General features: G+C 28.8%; 1 protein-coding gene, 1 long non-coding RNA gene and 2 pseudogenes across 2 annotated transcripts; 1 reads left to right on the top strand and 3 right to left on the bottom strand.

Moving 5' to 3' along the window:
• Nucleotides 1-9493: 9493 nt before the first annotated feature.
• Nucleotides 9494-10646, top strand: LOC114186014 (uncharacterized). The gene is made up of 2 exons (XR_003604958.2): nt 9494-9633; nt 10272-10646. It is a non-coding gene; the product is annotated as an uncharacterized LOC114186014 (long non-coding RNA).
• Nucleotides 10647-15930: 5284 nt separating this feature from the next.
• LOC146886546 (uncharacterized) lies at nt 15931-17120 on the bottom strand (annotated as a pseudogene).
• A 339-nt stretch (nt 17121-17459) lies between these two features.
• LOC146886545 (uncharacterized) lies at nt 17460-18586 on the bottom strand (annotated as a pseudogene).
• A 121-nt stretch (nt 18587-18707) lies between these two features.
• LOC146886544 (uncharacterized) lies at nt 18708-19109 on the bottom strand. The gene has a single exon (XM_085673501.1). The coding sequence runs from the start codon at nt 19107-19109 to the stop codon at nt 18708-18710; it is 402 nt and encodes a 133-aa protein (XP_085529627.1).
• Nucleotides 19110-21792: the final 2683 nt, after the last annotated feature.

Here is a 21792-nt window from a genome sequence, read left to right as displayed (position 1 = left end):
TTAGGTAAGCAGTAATTATATTTATTAGATAAGCACTTCCAAGTCATTTTAACGGAAAGGCCCTTGGATTCCTCTCTTTAGCTTTTTTTTCTTCTTTCAATAGCGATGTTTTTAATTTTTTCACATGATTGAATTTTGTTTTTATTTTTATTTATAACAATATATAAAGATAATTTACTTTTTTTATCCATATTTTAAAATATCAATTTTATCCTTTAAAATATAATTATTTATTAAATTTTTGATATATTTTACTTTATTTATCAATGATTATTCTTTCATATTTTTGATATATTTCACTTTATTTAATAAATATAATTTTATTTTATATATTAATTTAATAATATTATAATATTATCACATACTAATATAATATCACACATATTTAAAAGTTATATATAAACAAATGTATACACTGATAACGTTTTTGTTTACATTGATAATTGTTAATGTGTAGTAGATTTCGAAATTTAATTAGTAAAAGTTTCAATAGAATTTCGAAATACATAACAAAAACATATTAAGCGCTGATTTATGAAATCTAATTTAAAAAAAATAAGAAAAATATATTAAGAGCTGATTTATGAAATGTAGTTTAAAAAAAATATCAGATTTTGAAATTTAGTTCAGCGGTTTAACCATCTACTAAATTTCAAAATTTGATTAAAGATTCTCTCAAATCTTAATATTCAGGTAAGGATTTTTTCAAATTTCAAAATTAACAAAATAAAAATTATATCAAATTTGGAAATTCAGCCAGTAAAAGAAAAAAAAAAGTTAAATCCGTGTGGTGAAATCCGTTAAAAACTTAATTTGTGGAGTTATTTTTAATTTCATCTTTATCATTTATTTAGTATTATTTAAATATGAGCCTTTCAACTCATGTTATAATATAAATATTTCTAAATTAAAAGGATGATGTTTTGATTTTCATGTTTGACTAATGTGTTTAATATTATTTATTAAATTTTTACATAAAAACATATTAATGTCTAAATTATTGTTTCAAAAAATTAAATTATTATGAGGATGAATTTTACATTAATATCGCCTTAGAAATTAATGTAAAATATTTTGCACAGAATATGTTTCTATTATTGTTTTATTAAACAAAGAGTATAAAACAACCTTTATGATACTTTTAAATCTTCAGATACACATGCAGAGAGAAGTAATTAAATATCTTAACGTAAAAAATATCTATCAAAATAAAAATTTTATTAAAAAGAATAATAAATTATAAAAAAATTTGCATACCGATTGTTCTATCAACATTTACGTTACAATCTTGTTTATCAAAAAATATAAAAAGAAAGAAAATAGTTTAAGAGATTTGGTTAAAAAATTTGGTAAGATTAGATCATAAAATAATGTGTCTGTTATACTATTTTCACATATATTTTTATATTTTATTTATCTATTTATCAGTTATTAGTTTTATTTTATTTCTTTTCGATCAAATATTAATCTTTCATATTTTTTTAGATAATAATTTGAATAAAATACTCTTTATATCATTAAATTATTTTAATCGTTTATAATAATCTAAAAAAGAGTTACTAAATTGTTTCAATTTAAATATCTTTTTCGTCATCATTGTCGTAGTGTTTGTTGTGGATGGTCCTTATTTTGACCGAATGTTTAAAATGGTCCTCATCTTCGCAATTCGTGTTTTATGTGGTCCTTTACTGTAACGCCTTTTAAATCAGTAACAGAGCACTGTACATGTGTCACTGTTCATATTAGGGTGTGTTACATGTACTGTACATGTGTGGTAATTAGATAGTTGAGGATAAATAAGTGAGTTAGGGTTTTAATAAGGAATGTTTGGGCAGTTCGTGAGTTTTGGCAATCTTGTTCCTCCATTCCCAATTGGTGTTGCTGCAATCTTCTTCTTCCTGCAATCCCATTATATAGGTATGTCACGGTCCCAATCTTTCTCCTTTACCTGTGGTTGTAATCGTTGGAGGAGGCAACCGTGTTGTATCACTTCGTGTACTGTTGGTGGTTCAACGAGAAATGGATTAACCTCGATTTGTAGCTGCGGAGAGATGGCAACTTTGAGGATAGAAAGAACTCCAAAGAATATTTATTTTTGTGTTAATAACAAATTAGTTTTAATTTTTGGTTTATTGATATACAGAGTGGTGGTTCCAATAATGTGGGCTGCAACTTTTTCAAATGGTGGTGTTGATGAAAAGGATGTCATCATCATGACACAAAGGAGGCAAATTAATAATTTGGAGAAGTCAATGAAGGTTGCTGAGAAGAGGCTACAATTAGTAATAGAGTTCACTTGTGTTGTTATTGTATTGTTCGTACTGTCATCGTGTGTAATCTTTTAAAGTCTAATATGTTTTGTACTATTGTTAAATGAAGAAATGAATTAGTTTGGTTATGTTGATATTAGTCCCAACCTATTCAAAATGACATCTTAATTTTGAGCATTGAAGTAAGTGATATTGATCTAAGCTTGGGAAAAATTAAATTGATCTAAGTCTGGAAGAAGTTAAATTCATAACATTAGTTCATCCTCATCAAAATGCACTACATCAATGTTTGGCAAAAGTGAAATTGAACGAAATTTAAGGAAATTTAAAATACATATAATTGCCTACATGGCCTCCTCCAAAAATACATCAGAAATTCCAAAAAAAAAATAACTAAGACGTTTGTAGTTGCTATCATGACCTCCTCATAATATGTAATTTCATCCTAAACTGCTGAGATGGTTCGTCTGGTGCTGGTAGTGATGTTGCTGAACTCTCCACTTCATTCCTTGGTGGTTGAATTGTTTGAGTTTCAGCAGTTGGTGCATTCTCAGCAGTTTGGGCATCTGGTGCAGTCTCAGCAGGTGTTGCAGTCTGCTCATCCACATTCTCAGCAGTTTGGGCATCTGGTGCAGTCTCAGCAGGTGTTGCAGTCTGCTCATCCACAGGCTTATCTGGACAATTGTTCCTGTTATGTCCAATCTAACGGCATATGCTACATTTTTTTCTATGACCTTCTTTGTTGATTTGTGTGTTATCCTTTCTCAACTCCCACTCTTCCAAGCTTCTTTTTTTCTTGGATTTTTCTGGTAAGATCCTCTTATGTGGTGGATGGACGTCAGAGTAGGGAGTTCTTTCCCATAAGACTTCACCATTGATTGGAAAAATAATGGATTGATATATTTCTTCGTAGATAGATCTCCTAAAGCAGATTGGTATGAAGTCTTCAACATTGACATTGATGAAATTCATGTCATGGCAGCAAGGGATAGCAGTCAGAAGTCATTTCCTGCAGTTGCAATGTTGAGCATCCACATTCACTGTGTACTTATCTCCAACCATGGATATGTGCCTCACTTCAAATAGTTTTTCTCCTGACTAGCTGCAAATATCATTACACATATCAACATATCAGTACACGAATAGATTGATTGTGTTAAAAAAGACAAAAACCTAACCTTGGGATCCAATATTTGGTTAACTCCTTTTCCTTATGTAGTCTGTCAAGGACCTTGGGACAGATGTTTCCTTCAAAAGTTGTAACCTTTTTTCTCTTGGTGGCCCACCTTTTCATTAAATAAACTTTGATTTCCTCGAGCATGGTGATTATGGGTTTGCCTCTTGCATCCACTATGACACTATTAAAAGCTTCAGTCATATTGTTGACAATTGTGTCGCATATGACTCGACCACTAAATCTAGACTTGGATCAGAACTTGCATGAATAATAGCGTCAGTATTGATATCAAGTATTTGTACAGAAATTAGGTATTTGTACATAAATTAGGTATTTGTACAGTAGAGATACCTTGGAGGTATAACAATAAGGTATCTGTAAGCATCAATATTGAGGTCTTTAATTGTTAACATCACTCTTTCCCAAGTTGCTGGGTGTGTGCTCCTAGCAGCCTTCCACATGACTATCTTTAATTTTATGGCTAGAGAATCTTTTTCTGAAATTTGCATACCTGTGTTCACCCGTACTTGATTACTGTTTGCTCTGTCACAGAATATTTTTTCTGCTCTGCAGACATATTATTACTCATTCATCCTGCTGTTGATTGCCTTGTCATTGTGCTTTGAATTCGAACCATATCCATTTGTTTGGAGTAAATTCCTGTTGATCTTTGAAGCTGACTTGCAAGCTGCATTAGGATATTTTTTTTGAAAGCTACATCACCATTTCTTGTTTTCTGTGATTAGGCTCGAGTGTGTCTCTTATCATATTTTTGCAGTCTCTATGTTAAATATTGATTCCTGGTGTTGTGGTGATTTTGACCATACCAATGATTTTGACCATACCAATTGTCTTGAATCAGCTTTGGTGTATTCTTCCAGTGTTATTTCATATAGTATTTTTGTTGACTGTTTGACTGGCAGTTTTAAAGGTATAGCAGTTAATTCCATGTTCAATTCTATTCTGCCTTGGCCAATTTGTTTTGCACTGATTCTTTTAGTTTCTGTCTAATTGGCCAACTTGAGTGCTTCAGACTCCCATCCATATTTCTATGTTAATGCACTGGGTTATATTTGATTCACAGCGCTGCCTTGATTTTGCCTTCATTTGAGGTTGCAAACTATTTCATATTCTTGATTTTGCCTTCATTTGAGGTTGCAAACTATTTCATATTGAATGGTGTTTGCTGATTATTAGTGCACTGCACTGCCTTATCGTTTCTTGGTTTGTCTTTCAATTTTTTTTTTGTGGTTGAGTCATTTGCTTTAAACATGACTGTGCTGTTGCTAGTTGATTTGAAGTGAAATTAAAATTCTTTGAGCTGTGAATTGTAGCAAGATTATAAGATCAGTGTGACTTAGCTCTTGTAACAAGAGTCCATGATTCACTTATATGCAGAGCAGTGTTGTGTTATGTATTCTTATGTTTTCATTTAATTAATTTTTGTTTTAATTATTTTTTATCGCTGTTTTATTAGGTTTTGTCATGTCAGGCGACCAACCTCAACCTCAACCTCAACCTCCCCCATTCCATGTAGATGTTGCTATCCATTAACAACTTCTTTCGTATGTTCGGGAACTATCAGTTGAGATAGAGCGGTTGCGTAAACGTGCACATGAGCGGGATACAGAATATGCTGAGGTACAACAACACAACATTTAAACGAAGTCATTCAACAGCTGAACATTGCAAATGAGGAGAAACACGAGATGGATCGGCAGAGAATGAAGCGAAGGGATGCCATTCAGATATAAGTAAGCTTCAGAAATAATCTTCGGAATGAATCTCTGCGCACGTGATCTCTTCCCACAATATCCTTCTGAGTAACATTTTTGAATCATTGTTGATAATCCCTCGGGAGAAGTGTACAGGATAGAGGATACATGTATAGTTTTTGTGACAAAAGTTGCTGAATAAATCACTCAGACAAACTTTCAACGAGTGCTAATGTTTTGAATTAGTTGTATCTTTATGCCTTGAACCAGTACTAGTTGCTGTTTGCTCTGTCACATAATCATTTTTCTGCTCTGCAGACATATTATTGTTAATTCACATTCTGTTGTTGGTTGTCATTGCTGTATTACTGTGCTTTGAATTCGAACCATAGAATAAGAATGAAACAATAGTTAGTTTTGCTTTGGCACACCAGTTTATAAAAAGAAACAATATGGTTAAGAATTTATTATCTGAGCATATATTTGAAACATTTGATATTCGTAGTAATGTCATATATTTGAAACATTTTTGGAGCATATATGGTTAATAAACAATAAGGTCATATAATATTCTAAATAATGTATCCGTAGTAAGGATATATATTTGAAGCAATCACATTATCTAACTTTATACATGCAACATACTTATTATATGGTATACATTATACTTATTTTAGTTTAGTTGTATTCATTTATCTAACGATAGAAAACATTTTCAAAACACTTTTGCCTTCCTTTCTCTTTTCTATTTACAAATGATATTTTAAAAATTATTTATTAATATTAATATCTTTTACGACATATTTACATAAATTTATATCAAGTGTGAATATTTTGAACATTTTAATATTAATTCCTTTCTATTTTAAAAATAAATGTATAACAATAAATTTTTAATATTAATATCATTATTAAAAATTATGAAAGAAGTTAATCAACATTCAAGTTTAATATTAATTATATTAATTTCTCTAAAAATATAAATGTTAGATGGTGAAAAAAAATGTAAATAGTAAACAATTTAAAACTACAAATAATAGACCACGTAAAAAAATATAAAAAATAGATTTGCCTAGTAGTAAAGTTTTTATGTTTTAGCACAAATTCATCTTTTAAACTCTTATTTATAAACTTTGCTTTGAAATAACAAATTGTAAATTGTACAATTAACTTAGTAAGTGATTTTAGTTGAAAATACAATTGCATTAAATACAGTAAATATTTATTTTTAATCTAGTAACGATGTTATTATTCAATTATTTATTTATTGTCTTACACCATATTTTAATTAGTATTATTATTATTATTATAATAGTGCTAACATGTTATTATATTATTATTGAGTATTATTATGAATTATAACATATTATTATATTATTAACAACCAGCAAATCTTTTGAACTCTTTATTTTTAAGACTTTGTTCTCAAATATTATATTATTTATTTATTGTTTTATATCATATATTTATTTTTTATTATTTTTAATTATAATTACTCACATATTTTCATTAATTCTTTTTAATTATATATAGGTGATTTATTATTATTTAAATTATCTTATTTATTTAAAACATAAATTTAAAATTTAAAATAAACATACAATCTTCCTGTGTGATTGAATAATGAAGTGAAGATTTATAAATGAATGCAAATAAATATAAATAATAAGTAACCAATAAATGGATAAATCAATCAATAAATGAACGGTAAATATATAAAAAATAATGACATTTTGAAATTCTGAAGTAACCATATAATTCCTTCCTAAACTCTAAATTTTAAAGACTCAAATGATAAGGTCCAACTAATTCATTGAATAAATTGAATAGATATGTCTGTGTCATTTGTTAGTATTTCAATTATGTTAATACTTATTTAAAATTCAGAAAAAAGTGATTTAGAAATTCAGAAACAATGATTACATAACATTTAATACAATAATAAATAAATATAAATAATAATTAAAAATAAATAAATAAATAAATAAATAAATGAAGTTTGTAAAATAAATAAATAAAAGACTTAAATTATAAAACTATCCTTTTGGATGACTCCTTATAATTTTAGCAGCTTAAAACTAATAAAAATTGGAAGTTTCATCATAGTTCCAAAACAGATAATCCAATGTACACAATATATTAATATAGTCTTCTCAGAAAATATGACTATACAAAATATCACTTATACACTTAAACTAAACTAATAAACTCTATACTTAAACTGACCAGGGTTAAAGCTCTCACTGGAAACCTCCTCCTTGACCTAAAACGATGGCTCCTTATCCTCAAGAAGTGCTTTTGACACTGCAACCACATCTTCTCCCACCGAATAGGTGATCATCGCAAAAGAAAACATACAACACAAGACAGGAACCCAAAAAGCAAGGGTAAGCTAATCTAATTAAAGGAATCATGCAGTTCAATTATAAACAGAAATCATGCAATCTTTCTCATTATCACCAGAATCATATAGACCACCAAAAACACATCACATATACATGACTCTAGACTCAATATCCGGATTATGTAAGCGACATTGGATCTCTTGGTGGCTTGCACCTATGACTCGTTTATCACTTTTCATTCCGATATAATATACATGTTTTATTTAAAAATTTTAACATTAATGTGATGTTATATTTATTTTATATGAGATTATATTACATCGTATACATACATTTTACTTTAACAAAGACACGTGTATATGCATTTTATTTAATGTAATATATATGTGTTGATATCTACATGTTTTTTTATTTAAAAGATTCACATCAATTTTATGCTATATTTATTTTGTACAAGACCATATTACATCATATGCCTACATTTTACTCAAGCAATGACATGTGCATACACATCTCATTTTAATATAATATACATGTGTTTATATTTAAAATTTTTATTAGTTTCATGTTGTATTTGTTTTGTATGGGACCAGATTACACAATATGCCTACATTTTACTTAAACAACCATGGAACACACATTTTATTTGAATATTATCCACATGTGTTTTTATTTAAAACTTTTAACATCAATTTCATGTTGTATATATTTTGTACGGGATCATATTACATAATATGCCTACATTTTACCTTAATAAAGACCGGTGCATGCACATCTCATTTAAATATAACATGCAAGTGTTTACATGTACATGTGTTTCTATTAAGAAATTTTTAAGTTAATTTTATGTTTTATTTAATTTATACGAGACTATATTACACAATATGCCTATATTTTTTTTAAGGACTCGTCGATATGCATTTTATTTTAATATAATATAAATGTATTTATATCAACACATGTTTCTATTTAAAAATTTTAACATAAATTTCGTGATTAATTTCATGTTATATATATATATATATAATTTTTTTAGGAGACCATATTATATAATATACCTCCATTTTACTTTAATAATGACTCATGTTTAAACATTTCATCTTAATATAACATGCAAGTGTTTATATATAAATATATTTATATTTAAAAATTTTAACATTAATCTTATGTTCTATTTGATTTATTAAAATAACATCCATACAAAAATTTTAATATTAATCTTATACTTTTTACATTGGTACTGTTTCTTTTGATTAATTAAACTAAAATCAAATTTTTATACTTCATTACATAAGTTATATAAGTTATATATTTAAATAATAAATTAATCGTTTTAAATAATTAAACAAATAATATTAATTATTTAAATAATTGATTAATATATAACAACGATGCATGGATATCTTACCAGTCGAATAACTACATATCTATCCAATTAAATAAATACGCAGTACGATTAGTGGTAGGATAAAATATATATATATATATATATATATATATATATATATATATATATTAACAAATATAAACACTCTCACATTTATGTTCGTATTTTTTAATTTTTGTAAAAAATTAAATTAAAATTAATAAAAAATATATAACTAATTTTTACAATAATTATTAAAAGTTAGTTAAAAAAATAAAATATATATACAAAAGAGAATTTTAAAATAACCGAAGAAGTTTTTAAAATAATCGTTAAGGAGAGAGTATTAGAATAACCATAAACTATTTATAAAATAATAATTAAAGATATAAGTAAAAATATAAAATACAGATAGAAAATAAATAACTCTCTTTTGTATATTATTATAGACTACATTCAAAATAACTATTTGGGAAATAATGTAGAATTCACAAATAACGGTTAAACGGGCCATATATTCCACTAAACAGTTAAACGGTTATGTATTTTTGGGCTTAATCCATTAATATTAAGCGGGACCCATTTTAGTGAAAAATATGAATGTCATTTAATCACTTCTGGCGGGATAGGTAGGGAAAATTTTAACCTAGGGTTTGGTTTATAAACCCTAAAGAGGAGATTCTGAAACTCTAGTACGAGAGCAAAATCGACTGGCCAAGATCGAGGTTTCGAGGAGGCAATCACAGCGAATTTCATCAGGGTAATTTATCCTATTACGATTAGATTCACCGATTCTTTTAGCATTGTGTATCTTTCTGTGATCGATTTGCATTTTAAGAGTTTATATTCTCGATTTTTCATTTCTTAATAACGATTCCTCAACGCCCAACTTGGATTTCGTATAGTACAATCTCTAGTATATAGGTAAGATTGTGATTATGAATCCGACACAATTTGTTTATAGTACAGGTTAAGCCATTTTTCTTGTGTAGTTCTTGCAGTAGAAGAGATTAGAATAATTAGAGATGTACTTTAATTTGTAAAATGTTTGATTTGGATTGCATCTGCATGGTGTAGCATGTTCCTTTTGTTTTATGGTTAGGATCATTCATATATTTTAGGGGAAAGTTCTTTTGCCTGAGATGGGTGGAATACTTGAATTTGATCACTTTTTGGTGTAAGGTGAAAATTGGGTTTGGGTTTCACCTTAAGAAAATTGGGTAGTGCTTGTTCATGGGTTAAAACTTTTTAAATATTTCCAATTGTGAAGTATTTGTTCATTCTTGTAACAAGAGTCCCTGATTCATTCACTTAGGAGTATATGTAAAGCAGTGTTATGTATTCTTATGTTTTTATTTAATTAATTTTTGTTTTAATTATTTTGTTTTTATTTATTAGGTTTTGATCATGTCAGGCATAAATGTTGGTCAACTCTTGGTTGAGATAGAGCAGTTACGACAACGTGTACAAGAACTAGAAACAGAAAATAAGCAGATACAACATGATCTAGGCGAGTTTATTCAACAACTAAACGATGCTCGTGAGGAACATATAAACTACAAAAATTCTAGTCGGGATGAATTTGACCGACAGGTGGACATATTAGCGCGTAAACTTTTTCCCTCGTAACCTTTTCCCTTTTTTCTGTTTTTAATAATCCCCTTTGGAGGACGGAGGATATCCATGCAACATCACTTTTTTTTTTTTTTTTATCGCTTTCTCCATTTTTCTCATAAATATCTTTTTATAATAATAATTACTTATTTTTATATCCTCTTTTAAAGTTTACTCATAAAATTTATGTGTACCTAATCTAATTTATTAAGGAGGAGATTATGATGATATAACTTAATAAGTTTTATTTTACTCATAATGTGGGTAGATAATAAAGTCATAATTATATCTCATTTTACTCTTTTGATTATAGTGCAGAGTAATAGAAACAGTTACACGAATCTTTTATATGATATAAGGGAGTCATGGTTCACGAATACCTATATCTTATTCATGTTACAAATAATCTTCTTATTGGACTTGACTTCCGAATATCTATATATTAACATTTTGCCTGCATGTTTAATTTATTTATTAACTTAATTTTGTGTGTGATGGAGATATTTTAGTATGTGAGCAGAAATAACTCCGTATCTCCTTGATCGATTTGCATTTTAAGAAATAAAATTTACACTCTTGTTTCTTTCAATTTCTTACGCCCAACTTGGATTTAGTACTGTACAATCTTTGTGATTATGAATCTGAAACAATTTTTTATAATACAGGTCAAGCCATTTTGCTTGTGTAGTTCTTTCAGCAATTAGAATAATTAGAGATGCCCTTCAATTTGTAAAATGATTTGATTTGTAGTGCACTTTTAGCTTAGTGGACCAATACCATAGTCTTTGTCATAGTTTTTTTTGCATGTTCCCTACTTGTATGAAACGAATTGGTATTGTGGTCGCTAATTCCGCTTTCACGTTAGTTTGTGATGCTTGGTATGTTACTATATATATCCTTTGATGAATAGTATATATTTTTTAATTGTATTTTAAGACTACTTTTGCTAGTGGTGGGATAACCATACACAAACCATTATATTTACCTTAATTTATAGTAGCGGAACTTGAACAAAATATTCAGGGGTGTCAAATTAGATTTTTTCATATTTATTATATATAACTCTAAGAATGTTAGATAATTGTTTTTCATTGTCTTTAATTCTTGGATTCTCATGAAAGTTTTCATGTTTAATGGATATAGATGCATTTTTTTCATCTTCATCACAAGCATTTCTTTTGAAAAAAAATAAAATCTTTTACTCTTCATCATAATTTTTTTAATATAAACTTGTCTCATCTTGCCTATTTTGGAAAAAATAATTTTATCACCGTCTAGTAGTACATAATAGACAAATTTATCACATGTAAAAGGAAAACAAATTTTTTTAAAAAAAGGTACAAAATAAAATTATTCAAAAGAAAAAATTGATCAGTCCAAAATATTACTTAACTCCTTAATTTTACTATGTTGCATTTTTATTTTAAAACGATGAAAAATGGAGGATGGAGATTGATATAAAAAGGGAGAGGTGAGAAAAAGGTGGAGATACAAAAGAAAAAAGAAAAAGATAAAAGACTATGAGGTTTTAAGAAAAAAAATAAAAAAATAATATAAATAATATAAATAATATATATAATTTAAAAAATATATAAAAAATATTGGGGGAGCCATGGCTCCCCTATGTATATAAGAAGGTCTGCCTGTGATTGTGTGAGGTGCAGTACATGCAATTGCTTATATTTCGATGTTTTGCATGGAAAAATATGATATATTATGTGATTTGTTTGATGTGAGGGTTCTATTATAGCAGAGCTAAAATGATTTTAGCATTTACAAATTGTTGTTGTTTTTTTTTTCTTATATGAGATTGTTTGTGTTAAATTGTCCACACCCGATTTCTTTCTTTCGGAAAGATAAAATGATTTTACAAAAAATAAAAAAAAAATAATAATAATAAAAAAGTAAGAATAAGTGAAATAGAGTTTATAAAATGAAAATTGATTGATTAACGCAATTTATGCTAAAAGATGATAAAAAAAAAAGAAAGATCCAAAGTTGATAGCCCAAGACTTATTTACTTCATCAGACATTGTTTTTACCCAATTCCTAAGGCTTTCTTCACTTCCTAAGATGGATTTGTGAGAGAGGGAGGGAATGAGTTTAAGTGAATTTGAGAATGAAGGGTATGTTATTTTTTTTAAGGGATTTGGAGGTGATTATAAATGAATTAGTAGTAAAGTTTGTGAGAGTTAGTGAGTGATTTGATTGATATGATTGATTAAAAAAATTGTTTTAATATATTTAAAAGAGAGTTTACCATTTTGTCCTTATGTAATAAGTAGTATAAATTTGTATTTGTATGAGTTTAATCAATTTTTAAATTTTTTATTTAATGCTACACTTTAAATAAATAATTTACAAAAATTAGTAAGATAAATTATTTATTTTTATAATATTGAAATAAATTTTACCAAGCAATTGTGAATATCATTTTATTTGAAATTAAAAAATTAGTATGGAACACCCACTACAAAAAAATTATCATTTAGTGGAGGGTATTTTGGGAAGGTTTTAAAAATCCTCCACAAATTAATATAGTTTAGGATAATCTTGTAAGCCCTCTAGAATGACAATAATAACAGGGGGTTTAATATTTTTGTAGAGAGGTTTAAGACCTCCGCAAATATTAAAGTTTTCATTTCCCCCCTCTGTTTCATTTTCAGTTTCCCTCTCATCTATCTCTCTCAGCGATTTCGTCTCGCGTTTTCACACAAAATAGTTTCACTCACAAATTTTATTTCAGAACCCTAGAAATAGTTCAAGGTTTCCTTACTTCGATCAAAAAGTTTTCAACTGTCCAACTGGAGTGGTAGGCGGTGAAGACGTGGTGGTGGAAGGTCGTTGAAGTGGTTGGGGTGTTCGGCCCTGAAGACGCGTTGGGCTCATGACTTCGGTGTTAGAGTTGTTGGCTCTGACGGGCATTGCAAGGGCGAGGGCGTTGGTCCTGTGAAATAATCTGGTAACTTCACGAAACCCTTATATTTACATAGGTTTATTGATCATCTGAAAGTTTATTTGGGTAATAATTTGATGGTGATGTATTTTGTGACTGGGGATATTTTTGCTACCCATTACTTGTTTGATGAAATTCCTAGGCTGAATAGTGTTTTGGAATTTGATTATCTTTTGAAAGTGTGCTAATCTGTGACCAAAATTTGCATTCCCACCTTTAAATTGGGGGAATGCACTTCACTTCAGCCTTCTCACTATTACATAAGTCTGCCACTTTTAGTTGGTGTCGGCATACATTTTAGTTTTGCTTTGTCTTGCTTGATTTAAATTATCTAGAACAAGAAGTGTCTATGATGTTTTGATTTTTAAAAAAATTTCTGGTTGCTTAAGTATCTATAACAGTAGTTATATTGTTATGCTTTATTTGTTAACGAAGGTGTTTTGATTGTAATTACCATATTTTGCTGGAGAGAAAATGCAACAACATTCAAATTGTTTTAGGTTATCTGTTACAGGATGAAGGAAATAATTTGGCATTAACCTCTTTGTATGCATTGGACTCAACAATTTCACAACGGAAAACATAATTAACTTGAGAATATGAGAAGCCTTCATGGACAAAGCGGTTATTGCTTAATGATAAATTGTTGTGTTCCAAAATCAGGTTGGTATAACTTGGCATGTTATTATGTTGAGTTGGAATTTAAAAGAGAAGAAATTGATCCCTTTTTTACATGTTTGTCCCAAAAATATCACATTCTACATGATTTTCAGTTATTAAGAAGCCTTGTAGCCGATTCCTTTGCCTCTGGATAAGATACCTTTTAACACCACTTTTATTATGCTTCACTTTTCTTGAAGGTACAATATGGATTAAACGATTGTTTTTTTATTATCTCAGATTGGAACTCTATCTTTCTACTCGCATGGAAGAGGCAAATGAGTTGTGTCAAAACTAGAGAATAATGAGAACAAGTCACATACTGCTTCAGCTAAGTTTATCATATTTGTAAATTTCCCTCATGATATTGTCTCCGTTTATCATATTTAGTTGATTTTCTTTAGCATATTTTACTATCATGAGAAAACTGATCTTAATTCTGCTGTGTACAAAAGAAGAGGTACAAATACTTTTACATCTTAATCTTTCTTCATTACAGGATGGTAGAATAAGGAATACAGGAGCTATGCTAATTTGTGACATTCTTCTAAATTTCTCTTTATAGATTGGTATGTAGAATTGGATTTATCATTTTCATTAAAATGGCTAGGTTTTTTTTAGCAGAATATAATTAGTCTACTATCTTTTTTCCTTGGAAAAATATTATTAAATTCATTCCCGAAGGGAAGTTCAATAACAGAGCTATAAACAAGACTAGTTATTTATATTTTGAGTTATAAGAACACTACTTTTAGCGTAATGTGGTTTCTATTTGCATCATGCTTGAATATAACATGTATATATTCTTTTCTTTTAACTAGGCCCTTGGTCATTCGAGCAATTCAAGTTCAAGTTCACACATTGACAGAGATAGTGAACATGGTACATCGAATATTAACTAATGCTTTGTAAAATTGTTAATTTTTTTACTGTGTACTATAATATCAATTATAATGACCTATATAATGCAATATTTCATAGACAATAATTACTGTCATATTTGAAGGTTATTGAACTAGAATTTTGCTGTGGAAAATGACATGCCAGTGAATTTATGCACTTGTTCAAAATTATGATGCATTATAATTGTAATTATTTTTTTATAGGTGATGAACTTTATATATTAGTCTACTGGATTCAAACCTGCAAGCATTTGGAGCAACAACAAATAGGATTAATGTGAAAGAAGAAAATTCGTTTTCCGAACCAAGTTTATTATATTTAGAACATTATGTTATTTTTTTTCTCGACATGATGTATTTTCTGTTTTTATATTTACATTGTAATTGTCAATATTTTATCAAATCATCAATGAAATTAATTTTAGTTAACTTTTTGTGTACTTTATGCATTTTTATATTATATTTATTTTTTATTATAAAAATAATTTCATTAAATTAATAAAATATAAATGTAGGTGAGTAATTACAAATAAAGGAGGTTTTAAACCTCCACAAAATAATAGTGACCAATAGAAGAGGTTAAAACCTTCCACAAAACAACCTCTGTAATATAATTCGGATACCAGGGGTTGTTAAAAATCTCTGCAAATAATTTGTCGCAACTCTAATTGTAGAGGTTTAAAAAAACCCCCGCAAATTAATTTGTGGAGGGCAAAAACTCTCGCGGATTGAAAAAAAAAACCTCTACTAAATGATAATTTTTTTGTAGTGACCACCATTGTACAATCAATGTGATTTGAAGAGCAATAATATTTATAAGTGGCAATTAAGTCGGTTTAAAAAGTTTAACACAATCAAATACAAATAAATTTACTGAAATTCAAATGAAAAGAATCTTACGATACAATTATGCGACTAAATAATCTTAATCATCTAATTTGTGAAGAATTAAGTTGACATTGAAATTCACTTCTGTCATGTGATGGTTCATATCAAGAGTCAAGTTTGATAAATTATCTTCTATTCGTTGAACACGTCCTTGCATATCTTCTATTCCTTGCATTCTATTTTGCAAGTCTTGCACCCCATCCCACATTTGATGGATGATTTCAGAATTTGAGTGGAGGGGAAGTTCTTCAAAACCACCATCAGAGTGGTTGGTTCCGAGAACTAGGTGGTCATGCACATGATTTTGTGGTTGTGCTTGCCCTTCATCATCATTATTTGCACGATCATGATGTCATACACCATCGACATTAGCAATATTAATCTCTTCAAAGAACGTGTCGAAAAATGTTGTCTCTTCCCGATGGTTGTATTTGCATCTGGAGAAAAATCTATTCCACTGTATTGCATAATTTGGGTGATCAACACACCATATGGAAGAGGAGTATCACTGGCCTTGCACTTAAGCATGTGTTGCATTATATGATGAGGCCAATTAATGGATATGTTATTTTTAAGCAACCACATCATTAAAATTCCTTCTTGCAACAATTTAGCAAAATTAGTCATACGTGGTGTCAAAATATGCATTACCAGATAATGTAGTAGTCTGTCATTTACGTTAATAGAACCGACAATCCTGGCACGTTCACCCTACATGTTCGGTCTCAACATGGAAGCCAATGCCATGTCTCGGTCGAAATGAATGTCTTCTGGTATATCTGTAAAGCTTATCTTTCGACCTTCATACTTCAAATGGACAATGTTGTACCAATGATCTGGTTTAAGTTTAATTCTCTTATTGTTAACCTCACTCTGTAGGTATCCATTGGCTGAGATCCTAAAGTTTGAATAGAAAACTTTGATGAGATCCGAATAGAATGGTCGGTCCATAGCTACAAAGTCCACGAGGCCTTGAAATACCAAGTGATGATGGAAATAAAGACCGGATGTAGTAAAGGAATCATAATTCATTATTTTGGGCTCAACAATTCTTCTTATGTAAAATTCATGTGCATAGTGTTCCATTTGATGAAGATCGTTGAAGAAACGTCGTTGATCTAAGACATCAACCACTGTATGTCTTTTTGGTGGTGGAGGTTCCATGTCTGTTGCCGATTCTTTGTCTTTTCGACTTTTAGATCTTCTTTTCGATGATGATGACGCCATTAAATAGTGTCTTGAAATCATAAATAAGAAATAAAAACATAGTCATACATAAGAAAACAAATGAAACCACACACCAAACATAAAGTACTTAATCATAACAAATTACATCATAACATACTTCATAAGTGAAATAGTTCATCATAACATGAAACGACATAACATACTCCATAATGAAGAAGTATTTGATACAATCAAAACATGATAACATAGGCGAGACTCTAACAAGGTAAATGAAAACATAATAATATGATAACATAGTCCAAAGTCATTGCAAAATGATAACATAAAAAGATGATAATAGAGTCCAAACTAACATAGTCTTTGGATCAAACATGGATATCAATTACTGCCCATCATCATGTTCCATAAATTATTCCATCGCAGATTGTTGGGCATTCCCATTAACTTTTTGGTTGCCACAGGGTTGGTACATAGGAAATCATAGCACTGCTCCATAATTTTAGGCTCCGGTATATTCATCCCACTAAGCATTTCCCAGATATCACTCTCGATGTATTGGAATGTTCCATTGCGATGCATCATCTCCACTTGCTCTATCAGAATATCATTGCGCTTTTCAAACGCTATGACTTGTCTTTCCGCCATCATGGAAATTTTCTCAAAATGAGAGTTCCCAGACCCCATTACATCCATGAATCCATCAAGCCTTGTAGTAAGCTTGTCAAATTGTGAGTCCAATAATCCACCATGGGAGCTTTGCGCTTCGACCCATGTGATGTTGACGTCCCTCCAGAGGGGACTGATGGCAGTGATTGAGTTGGGTCGGGACTATACTCATCCATATAAGGGGGTGGAGGTGGAAGGTGGTAATCAACACCTTCAAAGCTAGGAGCATCAGGTATGTACTCATTCTCATCGTTGAGATCAACCTCCAAACGAGATTGTTGCCTTTTGCGTCATGCTTGTCTTACCGTGCGGACTCCACCACCTGTTGCTCTATCGGCTGCCCAAAGTTCCTCCATTAGATCATAGTGTCTAATGTTAGTGACCCTCCATTTAGCCGCAGATGGTGTCACCTGCATTGATAAATTCCAGGATATGTTAAAATAATTTGTGTATATCATTGAAAACAATCAAAGTAAGTATTTAATTACCTTGATCAAGTCTTCTCAAACTTCCTCTTCAGCTTCAAACCGCATGGATAATGAACTCCATGCAAATCCACTAAGTGAACTGAACAAATCATGAACCTCACGCCATTTTTCCTTGAGCACTTTTTGTCTATTCTTTACATTATTTTTTGTCATTGAGGCAAACCCCAATTGGTTAAGATTAGTCACGATATTGTTGTATGCTTGGGTTGTCCAGCTACCGTCAACCATGTTCCCCAATCGGGCTTCTTCGATCATCGCATTCAAGAGCTTTTCGTCCATGTCTTCAGTCCATTTTATAAATTCCCGTGACCCGGTGCCGGAATCGGTACCAACACTCTTTCCCTTGTTCATGTTCTCACCTAAGTAAAAAAAAATAATACTAATGATATGAAATTAAAAAAATTTGATAATGAAGCCAAAATTTTTGTCATTAAATAAAGCAAAGTCAGTCAACAAAATTAAGTACATGAAACTAACAATTATTGTAATCTCGCCACATTTGTTCTGCTAATTCATCCCTAAAATTACAACCAATCCGATAATCATCTTCACGTGTTTGAGCAGTATTGGTCTCTACATGGTCTTCCATCATCTCTCGGTCAACCTCATCAATTAGCGCATCGTCATTGTCTATCCCACGAAGGAAGTTGTGCAGGATGCAACAAGCTAAAACAATGTCGGTCATTGTCTCCAAAGAATAATGAGGTTCACTTCCACTTGCTATAATGGAGAATTTTTTCTTCAAAACACCAAATATTCTTTCAGTGACGTTTCGTAGTGATGAATGGTGATGGTTAAATAGTTCACGTGGATTTTGTGGCCCTCTTCGTGTGAATTCTTTAAAGTGATATCTTACACCTCTATACGGAGTCATTGTTGCTCTTTTAAGCATGATCCAACATCCCCGAGATAGTACTTTCCTATACGAATGATAACATTTTAGATTTCTAGGACTCACAAGTACAAAAAATAAAATAAACACCAACCTTCAGGTATGATCAAGGGATCATCTCGAACTACAACATCTTTTAAAATTCTTGAATCAGATGTTGTCCCTTTCCAACCAACTAAAAAATAAGTAAATCTCATATCGAAGTCACATGTAGACATCTTATGTTTCAAAACATATTAATGTCTTGAAATCATTGTGTTCAAAAACACTAAATTATTATGAGGATGAATTCTGCGTTAATATCGCTTTCGAAATTAAAGTACAATATTTTCCACAAGAATATACTTCTATTATTGTTTTATTGAGCAAAGAGTATAAAACAACCTTTATAATATTTTTAAATCGTCATATAGACATGTAGAGAGAAGTAATTAAATATCTTAACGTAAAAAAAAATGTCTATCAAAATAAAAGTTTAATTAAAAAAAATTATAAAATTTTCTGCATACCACTGTTCTATCAACATTTACGTTACAATTTTGTTTCTCAAAATATATAAAAAGAAAGAAATTAATTTAAGGGTTTTGATTAAAAAAATTGGTAAAATTAAATTATAAAATAATGTGTCTGTTATACTATTCTCGTATATATTTTTATATTTTATTTATCTATTTATCAGTCATTAGTTTTATTTTATTTCTTTTCAACCAAACAATTGTTGTATTAATTCATCTTCCATATGTTCTTAAATAATAATTTGAATAAAATACTCTTTATATCATTAAATAATTTAATGGTTTATAATAATCTAAAAAAGATGTACTCAATTGTTTCAATTTAAATATATATAAATACGTGATTTAAAAGCTTTTATTTTTCGATTATTATATTAGTTATTAGGTCATCTACATCATACGTCTTTTTACCGGATAATGCAATATAGGACTCATTCCAGAGTTGAAAGCCCATATTAGAATGCACAGACTTCCTTATAATAAAGGGTAAAATAGTAAATTTAATGAGGATTAAGGAGGAAAGTATGGGGTGTGAAGAGAAATATCCTGCTTGTAGTTTTCATCGGTTTTTATATTTGCTTCTTGCACCCACCCCTGCTTGTCACCGTTGGGTTCGGCTTTTTTTATCTCACTATTTCCATATATTCAGGAAAAAGTTTTAATTCTTTTTTTACTTTTGCTTAGGTAAGAAGAAAGTAAGCCTGCCAAGTCCATCATACACAATTTTATTTAGTCACATTTATTCAACTATTTTATACTATATTAGAAACATTTTGTAAATTAATTCAGATTATACAAATTATAAATTAAATAAAATTTAGTATAATTTGTAAAATAATAGTTATATTTATAAAAATTAAAATACATTATTTTTTAAACATGTTAATGTATTGTGATTTATATACGATACTTTTATATTCATTTAAAATTTAGTAATATGATTAAAACTTTAAAAATATATACAATATTTTTATTATTCTTTTTAATTTTTAAAAATGGAACAAAATAAGCTGTTAGTTTAATATATAATTAGACCAGATTAAAAAATTATAGATTGCTAAGAGAGTGTACTGCCACCCATATAATCTTTTTAAATAATTCATTAGGTTAGATTGAGTCAGAGCCATATTTTTCACTCCAAAAATCAAATTATCTTTAATTTTTATCAGATAAAACTTCTAACAGTTGACAAGAAATTAACTTGGCTTAAAAATATACTTGGGTTATTATGTTTTTACAAAGTTGAGATTTTTGTATTTTTTTAATTACATTTATTTATATACTGTATAGTTATTACTTGAAAGGGTTTCGATTTTGCTGAATATGAGTCGGTTGCGGTGGGGCTTGTGTGTAGTTGAAGCAGGTTTTGGTGTGAAGGGTTGTGGTTAAAGTTTGGACATTATTTTGGTCTTAAATTACCAATTAATTTTGCCTAACGTGTCCACAAGTTTCAAGAGTTACCAATTCGTAACAAAAACTATTCAAATTCTTATTTTAATAAAAACAAATACTTTTAACTTCTTAGATACTTTTATGAAACAAATCAAATCTTAAAGTCCTACCTAACGTTATTATTTCAAAAATATCCTTACAAATAAATCTATATACTAATTATATATATATATATATATATATATTTTTTTTTTTTTTTCTTTTCAATTTTATCCTTTAAATATGTATTTTTTAAATTAAAATAATTTTTATCAATTTTATCTTTCAAATAATCGTTTTTTCTAATTTAACGATTTTGACATTATATTTAAACAATAATTTTTAATTAAAAATTATTTACAAAATAAATAATAACTCTTTATGATTAAATCATAAAAATGTTTTTTATTTAAATTTATGATTATAATAATAAAAATATTATTATTAATTTTATTATGATAAAAAAAGCAAATACACATGTCTATGTATCTTTATTAATATATATATATATATATATATATATATATAAAAGAAAGTATCTAAAAAATTATGAAAATTTTAGTAATTTAAAGAGAATAATACTATGACAAAATATATATTGACATAAATATAAAATTGGAGATTGAGTGGATATCTATATTTATCCTCATTTCTATACCAATGTCTACTTCTTGGGAATCAAAATAAAAAACATTAATCATAATTCTAAAGCTAACTAT

This window comes from Vigna unguiculata, chromosome 5 (assembly GCF_037176805.1).
Source record: "Vigna unguiculata cultivar grain cowpea cultivar isolate G323 ecotype 2 chromosome 5, ASM3717680v1, whole genome shotgun sequence".
NCBI classification, from domain to species: domain Eukaryota; kingdom Viridiplantae; phylum Streptophyta; class Magnoliopsida; order Fabales; family Fabaceae; genus Vigna; species Vigna unguiculata.
Note: the sequence above shows the minus strand (reverse complement) of the source record. Positions and strands in the feature narration are given on the sequence as shown.